The sequence below is a fragment of the Lytechinus pictus genome, chromosome 1 (assembly GCF_037042905.1).
Source record: "Lytechinus pictus isolate F3 Inbred chromosome 1, Lp3.0, whole genome shotgun sequence".
NCBI lineage: Eukaryota > Metazoa > Echinodermata > Echinoidea > Temnopleuroida > Toxopneustidae > Lytechinus > Lytechinus pictus.
In genome coordinates, this window is record NC_087245.1 from 21,891,808 (window position 1) to 21,909,296 (window position 17,489).

At 36.9% G+C, this 17,489-nt stretch overlaps 1 protein-coding gene across 2 annotated transcripts in view; it reads left to right on the forward strand.

Moving 5' to 3' along the window:
• LOC129259164 (proton channel OTOP2-like) overlaps positions 1-17,243 on the forward strand; it is a 36,167-nt gene extending 18,924 nt beyond the window's left edge. For both annotated transcript variants that reach the window (XM_054897473.2, XM_054897465.2), the window contains 8 exons: positions 480-651; positions 1,571-1,833; positions 4,586-4,790; positions 6,398-6,822; positions 10,589-10,826; positions 13,343-13,544; positions 14,041-14,223; positions 14,805-17,243. In XM_054897473.2, the coding sequence (XP_054753448.2) occupies positions 542-651; positions 1,571-1,833; positions 4,586-4,790; positions 6,398-6,822; positions 10,589-10,826; positions 13,343-13,544; positions 14,041-14,223; positions 14,805-15,104 (1,926 nt within the window). In that variant the 5' untranslated portion in view covers positions 480-541 and the 3' untranslated portion in view covers positions 15,105-17,243. The remainder of the gene's footprint in view (positions 1-479; positions 652-1,570; positions 1,834-4,585; positions 4,791-6,397; positions 6,823-10,588; positions 10,827-13,342; positions 13,545-14,040; positions 14,224-14,804) is intronic.
• Positions 17,244-17,489: the final 246 nt, after the last annotated feature.

A 17,489-nucleotide genomic window follows, 5' to 3' on the forward strand; every position in this document is an offset into this window, starting at 1 on the left:
TCATATAGGGATGATAGGACTATACTGCGTGGAGCCTCTGCAGTTCCATCGTGCGTCTTATACTTCCAAGGTTGTTCACAGGAAGCTCTGAACAGTTGCGACAAACTAGTCAAGGTTGTCTCTAGCTTCCGCCAGCATTTGCTTCGAGCATGAATTTGCCATAGCGGGAGTTTTGTCCTACATAAAACTGATCATGTTTATTTGAGCTTCATAACATTGTGAAGGTTGGGTAAGATGATGATACTGCTTTTCATGGCATTATCAAAAGCTGTCTGTCGCCGTATTTCCTTGGCTTCACTACTGACTATCGGTGTTCTTATTCACAGTTCTTGCGCACTAGGATAATATTGGGGTTAATACAAGAATACGGTAAACACTACTTTATTATATATACATAAAATGATGTCATTGTACTTTTGTTATTGATATCATTAAAGTTGATTGTAACGTGTATTCTTTAATTTCTCTCTACCTTACAGCGTATAATTTCGTGAATACCCAAAACAACCGTCCGCACTCGTCGCTGTCCGACCAACAAAACATGGGTACCTTGGAACTAAGTCTTCGCTACCCGACGGGGGTTCACGTCGGAATGGAACCCGAATGCAATGGCTTCCATGGCCTTGATGATCACGATGAACATGAACCAGAGTAAGTCTAAGCCTGAGTCTCTAAGACCAATCATGCGTCATTTGAGAATCGATCAAATCGCTCGATTACGAGATGTATTGGTAGTAGAAAGTACTAGTAAACATTTAGTAGTAGTAGCCGCACCAACAGTAGCGGCAGAAATGAATTGTCATTAATAGTAATGATGGTGCTAGTAGCAGCAGCATAAGAATTAGCAGTGGTAATAAAGCATTATTAGTATTAACAGCATTAACAGAAAAAGCAATAGAAGTAGCGTAGTAGTAGTGGTAGTATTAGTTGTAGTAGCAGCAGTAGAGGTTAGTTCACATCTTGAGTAGATAGCACAATCACCACCCTTTCGCCACAATAAGCCGGTTCGTAGTTCCACTCTGCGCATGATCAGAAGATTCTGCGCATGATCAGAGGAAGGTCATTTGTACTTAAGTGACATGGTGGTTTAAAATTTAATGAGATAAGCACCAAATTCGATGTCTTGATTATTCATATATTCTTTTGAATTGTGTTTTTCATTCACATCCACAAAAAAATGCGTCCACGAATGACTGGTATATTTCACAGTTTGCCAAGTACATTGTACAACATCCTCTAGTATGCATTCAAAGTAGAAATGCAACAAATAACTTCATAGAGTGTTCATTGATGTGCTATTCTAGTCACCTGGTCTGTTCAATTTCTTCATACCGCTATGTAAGGCATGCATACGTAATATCATGCTTTGAAATCTACCTATCTTAATGAAAGAAATGAAAGGTCGTTTGACCAAAATTGTCCCAGAAGTAACTACGAACTGGTCTATAACAGGTAAACGACTTATGAAAATCAATCAAGTTATGGACAAAATAAACTAAAGCCTTTTTACTTGAACATTTGGTTACGATCGATTACTGAGTAACCGTGCTACTTCATTTTCCACCATCAGGGAAGACGTGTGGACTCTGATGAGCATGATGCACGCTATGATCGTGGTCACCATGGTGTTCGTCCTTGACACAGCTCAAGTCTTCCTGCGGGACTCAACAGAAGCTAGACCCGTCTTACTCAGCCACGTCGAAGGCTTCTTTATATTCCTTTACCTTGTCTCCATAGCGTGGATGATCGTCGTCATAGTACTAAAGAGACCGCTGCCCTCAAGCGACGACGAAGAGAGGCTCGATACCCAGGCGGGAAGTCGATATTTAAATGGTAATTGATTTTTAGCAAAATATACTTCGGATTCGCAGACAAATTGCTTTAAAAAAAACCCGAATATTTCGGAAATTCCAGTCATGACACCCGAAGTAATAATTCATACATGTTCTACCAAGGGTGTACTCCACTTTTGCCGATAAGAACTTTGTAAAACTATGCCTGGGCCTTAGTAAGATCTGTTGGCACGCATGTCTGGAGGGAAGCAACTCTGATAAGACTTCATTTCAGAGAGTATTCATATAATCATGAACATGATGATAACAAAGCAACCCTTTACGGGGGACAAGGGGGATTCAAATACCTTCAAAACCGTATTGGGAAGAGCTATATGAAAGATAAAAAGAACTTTCCAAACCATGAATCTGAGAAAAATAAATGGAGCAAGGTATAATATGAAAATGTTCACTGAACGCATAATACGTCTTCGGCAGCATTCACAAAATCGATGCTTTGAATTATTATTCTGCTTAACAACAATCAAATGAAAACTAGTAACATGGAGTGCGGAAGAATTCCTGCGAATCTTATTGAGCTACGATAATGAGGGTTGATATCTTAATGCATAACGTTATAAATCATTAAAAAAAGCCTTTATTAGGATCACCTTTTCATCATGCCGACTCCTGGTGGGTTCTGTTTTAATCATGGTTGTTTCCCTCGTATTTCTTCAATGACACCATATTTACTGATAATAATGTCATGTTACCTTCAATGTCGATTAGAAATTACTGAGATATTTTATGGTCAGATCAATCTGGAAAAGAAAATTGAAATTTGTTCATGTCTCTCGAGAAGGTGAACAGGGGAAATTTTAAAGAGTTACCCCAAATAAAACCACCGTTTTGAGACCATGGATTAACGAAGATAAGTCGTTTGATAACATACCAATTTAAAAGAAAATCAGCCATGTACAGGATAGTGAAGGATAAGTTGCTTCACATCGAGAAGAAGGAATGGATGGGATATAAACTCAAGTTTGCCGGAGAATGTTCACTGTTGGGTGGGGCCGAATTTGGGTGATGAGTTCTGGGTTAGACGCACGACAATCATAAATGTCAAACGGTAGTAGGTTTGTCTTGATGACAAATTTTCCGGCAATTAGGCAGCAGAGGTTGACATGGATAACATCTATTTGCGATTGCAAGATGCTTATTAAAGGAGGATGGTTGACTGTCCACTTGTCGACCCAAGTTCATGGGGTACTTTGTTATTTTTTTCACTCGACCAGATGATTGAAATCAACAAGTAACGTAAAAGGAAAAATCCATCAACATTTCCAAAATATAAAGAAACATTTTCCTTTTAACTTACCCTCTTCATGGTTTATTTTCCATTCTTTTATTCAGTATCATTTTATTTTGTGAATATTTCAAAACAATGAAAAGCAACTTAAAACTACAAAAGAAGGATTTGTCGGCAATTATGAAGAAAGGCTAATTAATTGAATAATCCGGTTAGAGTTTGGCGTCACAAAAGAAAAAAACATGCACATTCAGTAATGAAATGACGAAGAGAGAAAAAATAGAGTTTCATCTGAACTATTCAGTAATCCAATTTGCTTGCAATTATTAATATGTCGCGTTATGAAGTATTATTGCAACTAATTCTCCGTATCTAAACATCAATCGGTAATAATGGCTGCGGTTGTAAAAATCACGTGCCTGCCTTTAAATATAGGTCCCTGTGACCTTATCAACGCACCTCGGCTTTGAGAAGAAGTTCTTGTGTGGGGGATCAGGAACTCGAAGTTGCTAATTTTAGACATGGTACAGTGCATGTGGGATTAAAGGAAACACATGACGGAGTTGCATTATCTCGCGGGTTACAAGGGACGCGCACGGTTGCTCCTAGTATTCGAGGAACCTATAGGGGAAGCTATAGCGCACGGATGCTCCCTGGAAGACTTTACATTCCCGTTCGCTATGACCGTCTGTGAGTCAGCGACGGAATCAAATTGATTGTTCCGGTGCAACAGTTATAAATGCCATTTTCCCTGTCACTGTTCGGTGTGTAGAATACAATGGATATTTAAAGCAAGTATGCCAGATTTGTCTTAAAGTGCAAATATCTTGACAGCCCCCCTTCTCAAGTCCCCCAACAACATATAACCTTACGGTGACTCTAGCAGTATTAATGTCAAATCGTCTATTTATGAAATTCCGCACAAAAAGAGTGTTTAAAGGCGTTTAAAGTGGGGATTTTTTTGTACAGTTTTAAGTTAGAAAGTGATGAATTACCATAATTAAAAAAAAAATTTAATAAAGATAAATTTACATTAATTTTATCATTGAAATTCAATTTTCAGGAATTTTTAAATAACTTAGGATTGAATTTATGGAATTGGTCAACTATACTTATACAATGATATCCCATTAGATAATATCAATAATTACATTTAATATTACCATTAATTGTGCGGTATTGATTTGGATTACTACAATTACATATACCTTTTCATACACCATTGCTTACAAATAATATGGAAGCCTCAAGACTTTACCTTAAATTTACTTTTTTTCGCCAGACATTTGAATATTATCATTTTTTTAGTCACGTCACCTTTGAACGGCTTTAAACAGAGACACATTCTCTATAAGTCTATCGGACTATCTCTTATTTTCTGGTAAGATTGCGTTTTTTAGTACCGGTCTGTTGGTGTATTTAGATCAAGTATATTACCAAGTTTGTCGTCATTTGGATACAGTAACGAATCTAATTTACATTTATTTTCTCCTTTTTTATCCAGTCGGATTGCTGTTTTTCGGTACAGGCAGTTGCCTGTGGGCCATTATGCGAACAGCATCACATATCGAGAAGAATGGTGGGCCATGTGGCGCCCGAGGCATCTTTGCCTTCGGATCTATTCTCAGTGTTGCCTTCACTATGTTGCAGATCTACTATTTCTGGCGGTTCTCCCGTTATTGTATAGTCAGGTGGCAGCCTTTGGCAAAGTAAGTGACATATGGAGGGGAAAATATTTTAGTTTTTAACTGTATTATTTGTGTAAACGAGCCTTCGGTGACACAGGTTCCTGTTACAGATATATTGAGTTGATAAGTAGCCTGTGCCTTAATTTATCTGATTTTGTACATTGGTTTCGTTTAGAGATATGAACATTGTATTTCAGAATCATGAGAGTGAAGACCTAAAGGAAAGTTCTAAATCGAAACAAAATTCAATAAAACATTTGACAGAGGAACGACAACCAATGTGAAAAAGACAACTTAACTGCATATGTGCATATCATTTGTGAATAAATAATAAGTCAGGATTCAGTGGCGTACCGTGGGTCACGGCATTGGGGGGGCACCAGCAAAAATTTTGAGTCATTTAGTGAGCGCGCGAAGCGCGCTCAGTTGCCAGGTATACTGTCCTAGCTAATATAGATATTTTAAGGACAATGCCATTGAACGGATATATGTATCTCACTGGTCAAATAATGCGAGCGCGAAGCGCGAGCTGAAAATTTTTTATATTCAGACCTAAAATTTGATATCATAATCAAATTTTTGTAATCATGATACGTATATCTGTCTCGCTATACAATGCGAGCGCGAAGCGCGAGCTGAAATTTTTGGGTATATTGACCCCAAACAGGGAGATTTTAAGGACTATATTTTAAAAATCCATTAAGAGTATACATGTTTCACCATAATCATCTAAAGCGATTGCCAAGCACTTGCTGATTTTGTTAGAATTACGTCTAAATACATGAAGCACTTTCTGTAGTCATTTTAACGATGATTATCATACGCATCACACTAATCAAATATTGCAAGCGCGAAGCGCGAGCCTAAAATTTAGATAATTCAAACCTGAAGTGGGGATTTCTAAGGCTTGCCTGTAGGAATTTGCTAAGACCATACGTATTTCACTAACCAAATGATGCGAGCGCGAAGCGCGAGCCGAAAATTTTTGGTATTCAGATCAGAAAAAGGGACATTTTAAGGACTGATTCTAGGAATTCATGCAGAGCAGACATATCTCACCAATCCACAAATGCGAACGTTATCACGGACATGAAATGTTTTATATTAAGACCTTAACATGGGGCAATCACTTTAAGTAGTCATGAAAAAGAAGCACATGTCACTACATAAAACAATAACTCGAAGTGCAAGGATATATATTTGGTGTATATTGACTTGAAAACGGGAGGTTTTAGTACAACAGGATTATATATCTCGTTAAGCAGACAATGCGAGCATTAGAAACAATGAAGACATAGGCCCTGAGCAAAGTATGTTTCATAAAGTTATGATGAAAATGTTCCTTATGTAATGTAACATAACACAATTATAATATAATATAATATTATATAATATAATATAACATTCAAATGAATAATAATTTCATCTTTCCTACTACGTTTTTCTTCCTTTCTCCCTCTTTTTCTCCTTTTCCCCGTTTTTTTTTTTTTTTTTTGGTCAGCCGATTGGGGGGGGGGGGCACGTGCCCCCCATGCCCCCCCCCCCCCGTAGTTACGCCACTGTCAGGATTAGAAAGATGACTCCGAACAAAACCGTTGATATAACCATTTATTTCCCTATTCTTTCAGAATGGCCCTCATGCACCTGTGCGCGAACAACGTGGCAGTATGGGCACGAACAATGATAGAAGAGACCTGGGAGGACTTCTTGCTCAAGTACATGAAAGGATCGGCCTACGGTGGCAAGGGCGGGAAGGGAGGGTACGACAAGGGATCTTCGGGAAAGGGCTACGACACGGGTGGAGCTGCCTACGACCCAACGGGAACCGGTGCGGCGTATGATGCTGGCACGGGTTACGGCCCAAGTGGTGGACCAAGTTATGGTGGAGCCGGCACGACAGGGTACAGTACTGGGGCAAGGTTGCTGCAGGAACTGGTAGGGAACTACGCGGCTCAAGATTCTGTGCCGGTGTTTGGAGCGTATGCCGACCCCGTGTATGGCTACGGTTATGGAGGTGCAGAGAATACCTACGTGAACCCGCATGGCGTCATATGTGCGTAACCTTCTCCCTACTTACAATATTAACATTTATTCATATTCACCAATGCACCCAAACAACCATGGCCTGTATATCTATGTATTTACTTATTAACCAATGTATATCATGAAAGCCTACAAGTGCATGTGCAATGATATTCAAGAGCAGCTTCAAACTGCATCGTACTAGTAGGTCATCCAAAATGAGTCGGGATTATCATGATTATGTCGGGTTTTTCGCAAAAAATAGAATCACATTCGGTTTACAAAAATGGCTTATTACAGTTAGCCATTCAAATCTTGATATTAGGGTATTGTGAGATATCCAAACTCCCCTGATTCACTGGAGTAATGACAGGTGTGATATTTTATGAAAGGGTTGTCTTTGCTCTCCTTATCGCAATATCACGCCCCGTGCTGTTGAATTAATATTTGCCATAAAAGTAACAATTAATTACAAGGCCACCTTATAACCGATTTCCATTGTGCTTTAGCTACCTCAACTACTCAAATGCTTTCACATTACCCCCAAGCTTTCGCTTTATCATGTTTATACTGACATTATGGACCATGCATATAAAAAACAAAGCATTTCATAACGAATGCGCTCTAAACTTAGACCCTCAGTCATGACAACTGGACAGACACCAAACCGAAACCAGAGAAAACTGACCGATACCGAAAAGCCGACGACAAGGCTATCCCATCCTACAAAACATCGACATTACAGTAAACATCACACCGACATGCAATTTTTCAATAGACCGACAAGAGGGTGACATCCAGTGGCGTACCTAGGATTTACCACAGGGGGGGGCAAATTCGTCCGCCAAAAAATTTGACAAGCAAAAAAAAAAAAAAAAAATAGGTCTTCAAGACTCGTCAGGGGGGCAGGGAAATATCCCTTGCATTGGTTGTGACTCGTCAGGGGGGCAGTCTACCCCCTCTGCCCCCCCCCCGTAGGTACGCTAGTGGTGACATCCAAATAGTAGAGCGTTTTGCACCACGATACCGACGGATTCACGAAAACAGTAAATGTATCAGAAAATGCTCGTCAAATGTCAAAGAACATTTGGGAGGTCTTGGTCGAAAATTGGTACACCGACCAGTACTTTCGTCATAAGTTTCGGAGCTAACGAAAAAATGCGAATATGCCGTTTGTCCGGATACCGGGACGAAACTGTCCTTTCGATTTAACAATTTTCGACAAAGACTTTTTGGTTGTTCATTGTCATGAAGGGCATTCTATGTTTTTGAATCCGTGTGCACCAGAATGAGAAAACTCCCCAATAAATAAAGTTACACCAACGAAATCAACTCCAAACTGACCAATGGTATGACATTAGAAATCATGCATTCAGTAGTAGTTACGCTGTAGATATAACATTTGCATGTAAAGTTATAAAGAAATAAATTATGTAAGCCCATGCTGGTCAGCTAAAAAACAAACATGTAAATGAAGAAAATACGTCCCTAAAAATAATCCCTGATTTTATTTAAGTAACTAGAAATATAAAAACAGTCTTATATACACTGAGCCTGAAAAAAATGCAGGCAGGTAAAGCGCAGTTAAAATCACTTGTTCACTGCAACCACCCTGCCTGTGGGGAATCTACAGGTTTGACTATGGCATGCCAATGCTGTACAGAGCACACACTTTAAAAAATGATTAAAATATCACTTTTGTGACCAAAATTACTAATTTCCGTACAGTTGCAATTCATTTTTCATTCGTAACTTGGGATATTTTTTGTATTCACTAGAGCGCTCAAAAACTTGAATTTTTGGCATATTTTTGTATACGCCCTCTAAAGGTGGAAAATAATATGGCAAGAAAATTTTCATTTTTTTAATCTCTATTTTTAATTAAGAAAAAAATAATTTAAAGAATCAAATTTACTTAAGGGCCAAGTTGTATGACGAATAGGTGTAATGGAAACTGTCAGTGTAAAAAATCAAGCATTTGTCCCAAAGAAAAAGAGAAAATAAGCCAAACATTGCCATCCTTATTTTGCCACACATGGAGATATAACTGAGAACGAGGTTATATCATAACCTTGTTCATTGAATGAGTGGTTAAAATAAAAACTTTATGACCAGAGTAAGAAACGTAGGTTAGGATATTACAAAATGTGCATGCCAGGCGACTGATGAAATGTGCTAATGTGATAACAACTATTGAGATGCCGTATATCCAACCATTGTTGCGAGCACGGTTGAATGAAATGCCCTTCTATACAGCTCAATTAAGACATCAAATAGGAACCTTCAAAATAGCATGTCACACAACACAAATTCTATTTTCGTTGCCGCCAGGATATCGTCAAACAAATTCATGAAATTTCTAGATCGGTATAGTTCGTGTACAAAGGTTCGTGCCATTATTGCTGCCTTTTTTTTAAGGGGGAAGTATTCTTTTGAAATGATAATTGCTTACCATGCCAGTGTACAATGTTTTAATCATAACCATGAAGACCGTGGGGGATCACGAAGAAAATGCTCCAATATACTGTTCTTATGTATTTCTAGATATGAAGTGAAATTCCTTGACAGTCCATGTTTTTCTACTAATCTAGTGTACGCGAACATTTAATTGTATCGAGAGAAAAAAAAGTAATCCAAATCAGGGTTTATAATTAAAACTGATTAAATTTAGACCCCAATTAAAAATGATTTCCACTCACCTGTATACTCGGCTTTCCACTGGTAAATCACTGATGCACTGACGAATTCGTTGCAAAGGAGACCGATCCAAATTCCGTCTTTTTTTGCAAGTTTTGGGTAAAATAAGGTGAACCGGTAGTCAGTTCCTGAAAATCACATTTTGCATTAAATATGGAGGTTTCAAAAATTAAGATTACTTTATTTGAAGTTCGGCATAAAGTCAGGAATGATGGTATCACAATTTTGCTTCGCGGCAAGCCCTGTTGTCGGAGTACAGTCCAAATCGGCTTCAAGTCGCAGCCGATTACGATTTGGAATTGAATTTGCTTTTATTCCTACATTGAAGCCCGAACTACATTGAATTTTGATTGCAGTAGTCCTGCAACTGTTCTGACTACGGATCGCTAAGATTTTTTTGGTTGGAATGTTCATGTCAAATGTTGTTATGATTTCTTTGAAAATCGGATCGCAACGAATCGTATATAGTGAGCCGGGCTTCATGGAACACAAGTTTCAGTTCCGCTGACATTAGCATGGCCTACAAAAGGGTTATCCAAAGTGACCACGTGCAGAATGTTCACTGACAAAGAAACCACTCGACTGAGGCATCAGTGAAAAGTTTAATCTTGGCCTCAATACTTGCTAACCAATGCAATCCGTAAATACCTTTTACCTTTAACATCGATTTATTTATTCATGCGTGTCGTCAAAGTTACGGGTTAGGAAACGATGAGGTTAATTCACGTTAATATAGATTGTCAAAAATTATCATTCCGAAAATTTACGGTCTAAATTTCGAATTTTGTGCTATAAGCACTGTATAATTCGATTGTGAGGAATTTTTTTTTCATTAAATCGAAGGTTCTCGTCCTATTTCGTCAAGTCCTTGTCCGCCTAGACTTTTGGCATCCTCGGAATGTGATAGCTATATAGCTGCTTGAATCACATTTGATGATGCCAATAGGAGATCAATCTATTGAGACTCAGATGTAAAATCAATGAAATAATCATGTCTCAATTTGTATGCAGACCCTTTTCGTACGCGGTACGGAAATGATAAATACATTCGAGGTAATCACTAATGACTTGGTTATCATATAATTCTTTTCATCAACCAGATAACGGATCCACTTTCGGAGGCGGAAATGACACGATCCCAGGAATCGAAGAATGTCTGGACGGCAAGTACGACACGGGTCTTGGCCTGGCTACCTACAAAGCTTCTGTGTTCCTGTATTCCTTCACCGTCGAGTACAGTATCATCGGAGGTGCAATGGCGTACGTCATGTGGAGGAATATCGGCAGGAAAGTCCACACCAGCCACAAACCCACCAACAACACAGAAATGAGTTTTAGGTGCGTGTAAACTTTTAAATTGATTTTGAATTTCTGGGGTGGTAGATAGCTTGATTTGGAGATTCAGAGGCAACCGCTCATCTTCTGAGAGCTACAAATTTCTTGATTAAATGACGGTTTGGGGAATTACTGTGTTCCTCCAAAAACCGCGTTAACCCCGTCTTCAATCCCTGCTTATCTGTCATGAATGCATTCAATTTTCCGTTGAATTAAATATGTAAATTATGTAAACACATATTACAAAAAAATATATTCATAATTTATTAACATGATGAATATTGGAATACATAAATTTTTAGAAAACTAAAATGGTTCGGTGTGAATTAACAGTAATAAAGATTAATTGAACATGATATGGGAACATGTTATGGATGTATCTTATGCAGAGAGCCAGAGACAGAGTGGATGAAGAGAAAAGAGGGGCAAGCTGAGGCGAAATGATTTAAAGACATTCCAATTTCCAGCATTTATATCTTAAGCAGAATAGATTATGACATTTACATTTATAAAAAAAATAATAATAATACGGTTAAGGTTATGAACATGATCACTCGACGGAAGCTGTTGATACGAGGTCAACATGATCTCATCAAGGAACGAACAGGGCGGCAACGCGGGTAATGCGAAATGAAGGGTGGAAGAGGGCGGTATCCAACTTTGTAGGCATATAATGGCGCCATATGGGGTGATCCGAGATACCGCCCCAATCCGTGATGACGATGCGCGGTTCAAGAGAACAGCCATTGGAAGCCACAGTCGGATACATGTGATGGATCTTACGAGAGCGAGATGCCATTGGATAACATTCAGAACAACAACAACAAAATCTATACCCTCTTGCCTATCTTGAAGAGAAAGGGCTAATGAGATTAATTTTTCCAAATTATTTTCAAACAAATTTACAACAAAGTAACCAAGCAAATTGTATCTTTTTCACTCTCATCACTTAATATGTTTGCATGACTTGGCTTCGATAAATATAAATGAATCTATATATGATTTTAAAAGAAAAAGTAAGCTGTAACCACTCCTTCCACTTATTTGTATCACTTTTAATGAGCCCCTGGCAATAGTGTTATTTATTGCTATTTTTTTTATCCAGGGAATCGAATGAACCCATTAGGATTCAGTTATTCGATGCTTAATCGTTTTGGTATATAGGTGTATCTAGAAATTGATGATTGTAATAAAAGCAATGATAACTGACAGAAACAAGGTATTTATTAATTACTACAAGAAAACATCAAGTAAAATGCACTGGCTCGATAGATCCTGTTTATTCACATTTCTCTACATCACACACCCATTAATAGCAGTTCATTTTTGTCTAACGTCTGTTAGAAATCCCATCGGATATTTTCCAAAATGCTTTTAACCATTTTACTCGGTGCAAATAATAACAATCGCATCCATTTTCGTTTCCCTCTGGGTTTTAGCGCTATCACTAAGAGTCGGTTAATGCAATTCAAGTAGTTTAAACGAACAAATGGGTACAGCATAATACAGCTAAAATTGTTACAATGATTACACTACCCTTTGCTTCGTTTCCCATTGCGTATTTCTTTTAAAATTTGCAACGTAGATCCCAAGAAAAAGACATTAACAAGGAGAATGAACTAAAATTATAATGGGTGCAGAATTGCGATTAAAGAAAACGTTATCAACATTTATACAATAACGAATAATAGTAACATAGGATCATAAAACTTTTTATGACGAAATTTTACGAAATCATCCCATTCGATTAATGAGGTGTCCATTTGGTGGTAGGGAAGTAAGCCTTTCGGATTTTTTTATTCTATTGTCGTTTTAAAGATTAGAAAATATAAGTAAATTTTCTCCTACAATTTTTGTTATTAACTTCAAAAGAAGTCATTAACAAGATCAATTTGAAGATTAATTCCTTGGTAGATTAACCAGAATGATACACCATAATGAAGCTTCTCTGTGACTTTTGGTAACACCTCTTTTGAATCTCAGATTAGGCAGGAGAAAAATTAAACAATCAGCAATTAATCGGTAAATGGCGATAGCCAATCAAGATCAATGTTAATTCTTACTCTTGTTCAAATAATATACTGACCTGAAACCAATAAAATATATATTTTTTTTATTTGCTTTCATTGCCTACCCTTGAGTAACGGGGCCAGTGATGACTAGTCTATTAACTTTAAGTCGAGATAAATTATTGTTTACCAAGATGTAATCAACATGATAAATGAAATAACAAATGTTGTAGACTTTGATGCAATACGATGAAAACACTGAATTTTTTGGTCCTTTATCGAAAGACTGGAAATCAGAAAAGCTCACTATTTGGGTTCTTTGTATTATATTTCTAATTCAATTGAACACATCTCTTGGTGCAAAAGATCCCAGGCCTCGTAAAACCTAGTATAATCCAGATTATCAGCGTTTATTTTAATTATGATTATGGTCCCTGTTAGGGTATCCAATTTTTCATCGTGCAAAATTACAATTTTTCTCATTCGTTATCATTTTCTTGGTTATCACAGCTTTGAATGTGGTCTTTTGCTTGGAGTTCTGTGTACGATGTGTGGTGTTATCATTCTCATCCTTAACATCATTTACCTCGGTGACCCTGAGAAATCGGAAGAGAGTTTCGTCAGTATCCATGGTTACCGAATTTTCCTCAATTTTGTCTCGATACTTGGATGTGTACTCGCTTTTATCGGAATACACAAAGGCGGCTGGCAGGTATGACGATTTGCTTTAATCGTTGTTAATTTATTTCAAGTTCGAGGATATCTAAAAGGTATTTGATGCTAAAGGCTGCTAAAGGCTTTTGAAACTTGTCTTATTCATAAGCGCAAGTCTGTGTGTTTTATGTTTCATATAACCTTTCTTGGCGGATTTTCTTTTTTTCGTGTTTTTAGGGGCCACAAAGTGGTATTATTAAATAGCTTTTTTCATATGTTTTATCTTTTTGATAACATTTGATAACGGTAATGATAATATTAGTAATGATGAGGATAAAAATAATATTGATTATAACAGAAATAAAAATGATAAAGATAGATGGTAATGTTAATGACAAAGATAATACAAAAAATGATAATGATACAAATAATTTGAATAAAGATGATAGCATAATAATCATAGTCATAATTTATAATAATGATCATGGCAATAAGAGCAATAATAATCATTCTAATAATTGAATAACTATCCCAGTGATTTTGAATCTTTCCAGACGGATCACAGTGCTGGCCCTGCCCATCGTGTGGATGCCGCCCTTCTATGGATATGTGTAACCGGTGTGTTTCTTCAAGGTATCTATACCTTTGTAGCCTCTGCGGCTTCTATGGGGGTATCCAAACATGCAGGACTCATCTGGGTGGATGAAACAACTCATTTGATACAGACCGTCATGCAGGTGAGATATTTAAGTGGTTCTTATATCTTATTCTTATTATATTTTCTTTAAAGGCGAGTTGCGAGCTCAATAAGCTTGCGCACTTTCTCGCATTAGGTAAGTGTTTTACGCCGTTCTTGCTGTCGGTTTAAAGTGCGTTGTCAAGTTGTTCTCTCACTCGGTATTGGTAACATATACTACTTTTTAAAAGTGTATGTCCTTTATAAAGTTAACTCTGGAAAGACAGGATGAATTTTTTACTCTTGTTTAAAACCTTTCTCATTTTCTTGTTTTAAGAGAAGTGGAAGGGTTATTCACATTTCTTTGTCTTATCGTAATAAGGGACTTATCTATCACTGAAACAAGTTATTTCAATTTGAGTTTCACTTTGAACTAGAATGCATTTATCTCCATAGAATCTGTCACAATGAGGCATCATTCACACACGTCTTTATTATAAACAGAAACATTGTACTTATTTATACTATACAAGAGCTCGAAGGAAGTTACGCTCTTTGTGTAATGGATGATTCACTTGTCTCTTTCAGAAGGCAATGTAACTTTGGAGTAATCACTCACTCTCGCTTTCTCTTTATGTCCAGGTGATACTCATTCTGGACGCGATGCACCGCAAGCCACCCGAAGACTTCAAGCAGACTCGAACCAAGCAGATCATCATGTTCCTCTTGGTATGCAACATCACTTGGTGGCTAGTCAACACGTACGAGCTCAAAGGCGGCTACGACCTCTTCGCCCTCGAGAACAACTACTACGGCGCCACAGCCTGGTACGTCATCGTCCACATCGCCGCCCCTCTTAAGATCCTCTTCCGGTTTCACTCTACCGCCTGCTTCTTCGAGATCTGGAGCACCAAGGGAGTAGACCCGAATGCTGGACATTAGACCTGGAATAACGGATCGGTCAATCAGCCACCAATGGATCCCGTGAGTTTAGTCACCCACCTCGGTCGGAGGTGGTGACAATATTTGAAATACTGCAATGTGGTGGAAGCACAAAAATGAGCCATAACGTTGGCAAAATAGAGCCAAGTTGGCTAGACTCTGAGCAGAGAATGCTTTGGCTGCTGGTCTTCCATCGAGAGAAAAACCATCCACAAATGATGGCGAACAAAGAGATGCATTTGTGAATTTAACCATAAGGCCTCTCGCTTGACTGCTACTTTTAGTTTGTGGAACCCGATTCACGTACTGGTGTATATTTCTCTAAAGGAAAAAAAAAGACAATAATCCAGATTACGGATTCATGTAATTTGTGTATTATTTTTCATAATAAACCTCGACGTAAGAAGCTTCCCCGACATAGTAACAACATTTTACTAAAGGTTGAGACTGTGAACACAATCATGAGCACTTGTAAGACTAATTCATATAGTCCCATGATTATATGATCATGTTGTTGCTATTTAGTATTCACAGAAATATATCTCATAATATAAGAAGAAAATAGTCACGATGCGAAAGTGAACCTGTGTCTTATAATGCAAATGGTATTTTTCAAGGGAATTTAAATAAAAGCATTGATTTCTTTTTACTTGGTATTATCAAGTTTTGTGACCAGCACCATAGCTGTCTTGTGTATTGATACCCTTGATTTTCGTCAAAATTGTTCTATTTCTCATGTTTATTATTATTTTCTAATGTGAATTCTTATCTGTGCAATGAAATTTCGGTATGCAAACCACGTGCAATAATATGTATTCTTTTCAATGTTACTGTCGCAAACTTTTTTTTCTTCCTTGATATATTTTTTCTTGTTTACACCTTCGATTATGAAGCTATGATTGTCTATGATGAAGCATTGATCATAATATTAATCGGTGCTTGTTTATTTAAGTGTATGAACAAACTTTATTTTGTACAAGAGAAATATCCAGGTGATATTATTCCGTGAAGTTGTTTCAAACGATGTAGTCATAAAATCCTGCTCATGGGTGACTGATGACGGGATAGGCATTATTCAGGAACGTAACGAGTATTCGAAGGTGTCCAACTGAATTATATTCTGCTCATCTAGTTATGATCCTGCTCTTTTTAATTATATTATGCTTTCATGAAATATCATTTGAATATTTTGATACTTTGTCAATCTACTTGTGTATCGGAAATGTATTAAAAAAACTTTTTATGTTTCGATAATAAAAGCCATTTGAATTTGTTATTTTCAGCATTAATCATAACTATTATTGTATTGATTAATGTCATTTAATGACAAAAATGATAATAATAATGGTATTAGTAATATTATCGTAATCAATATAATGAAAATGATTTTTATTAGTATAATTATTATTCTATCATCATTTTTATCATTATTACTGAAGACATTTTGTTAATTCAAACGAGGACTTAAAAGATGCGTCAATTGAAAAGGTTATGTGATGTATATCATATCACTCGGACGCATTCTTTCAGTCTTAAAGATGTCGTTTTCATTCATGGCATGACGTCACTAATAATGTTTCCTGCCTGGAACACACAGGGTTGTAAGGGCACGTATTTCACTCTATTAATGCTGTAATATTCTGTTGACATAATAGTGTATGGTTAATTGATGTATTTTTTTAAAAATAATTTCTCCGTTCGGTCTTATCAATCAAGATTACAGTTGATGTGGTTTTTTATTTGGTTGATGATCATACGCTATATATTTGAAGTTTCAATGCGATTCTTGAATATAATTCATGCGAGTTTATACATAGATATGCAAATGTGGCTTTATAAGTATATAATATATGACACTTTTGTAACATGATGTAATGTAAATAATGATAGAATTTGCAGTGGCAGTGATGGACATATTGGACTTATAAATATTCTTTATTTAAAATTTAACTACACCAGTTTGTACAGAGTACGGCGAAATGTGCCATATAATTTCCAATAGCGAATCTGAATGTAAGATATGAGTTTACATGTTTATGTGCACAGATATGCAAAGATGATGAAGCCTGTTTATATATGCAATTTTGAATATTTCTCTTATTTTTATTATCTGCTGTCAAATACATTTTCAAGCTTGAATTGTTGTTGTTGTTTTTCTGTCATGTCTTTTGTATTTATTTATATTTTATCGGTAAACTGGCAAACGGCAATGCCTCTTATATTTCACCTCAACTCCGTGAAGGCGAAAAAAAACAAATAAAGATATAATATATATAATATAAATAACAAAATGAACATAACTGACTGACACAAATTCGAGGAAGAAGGAAACACACGCATTGGGTTAGTTTATTAAGTCTCTAACCAAGAGGTAAAGTCCACGCT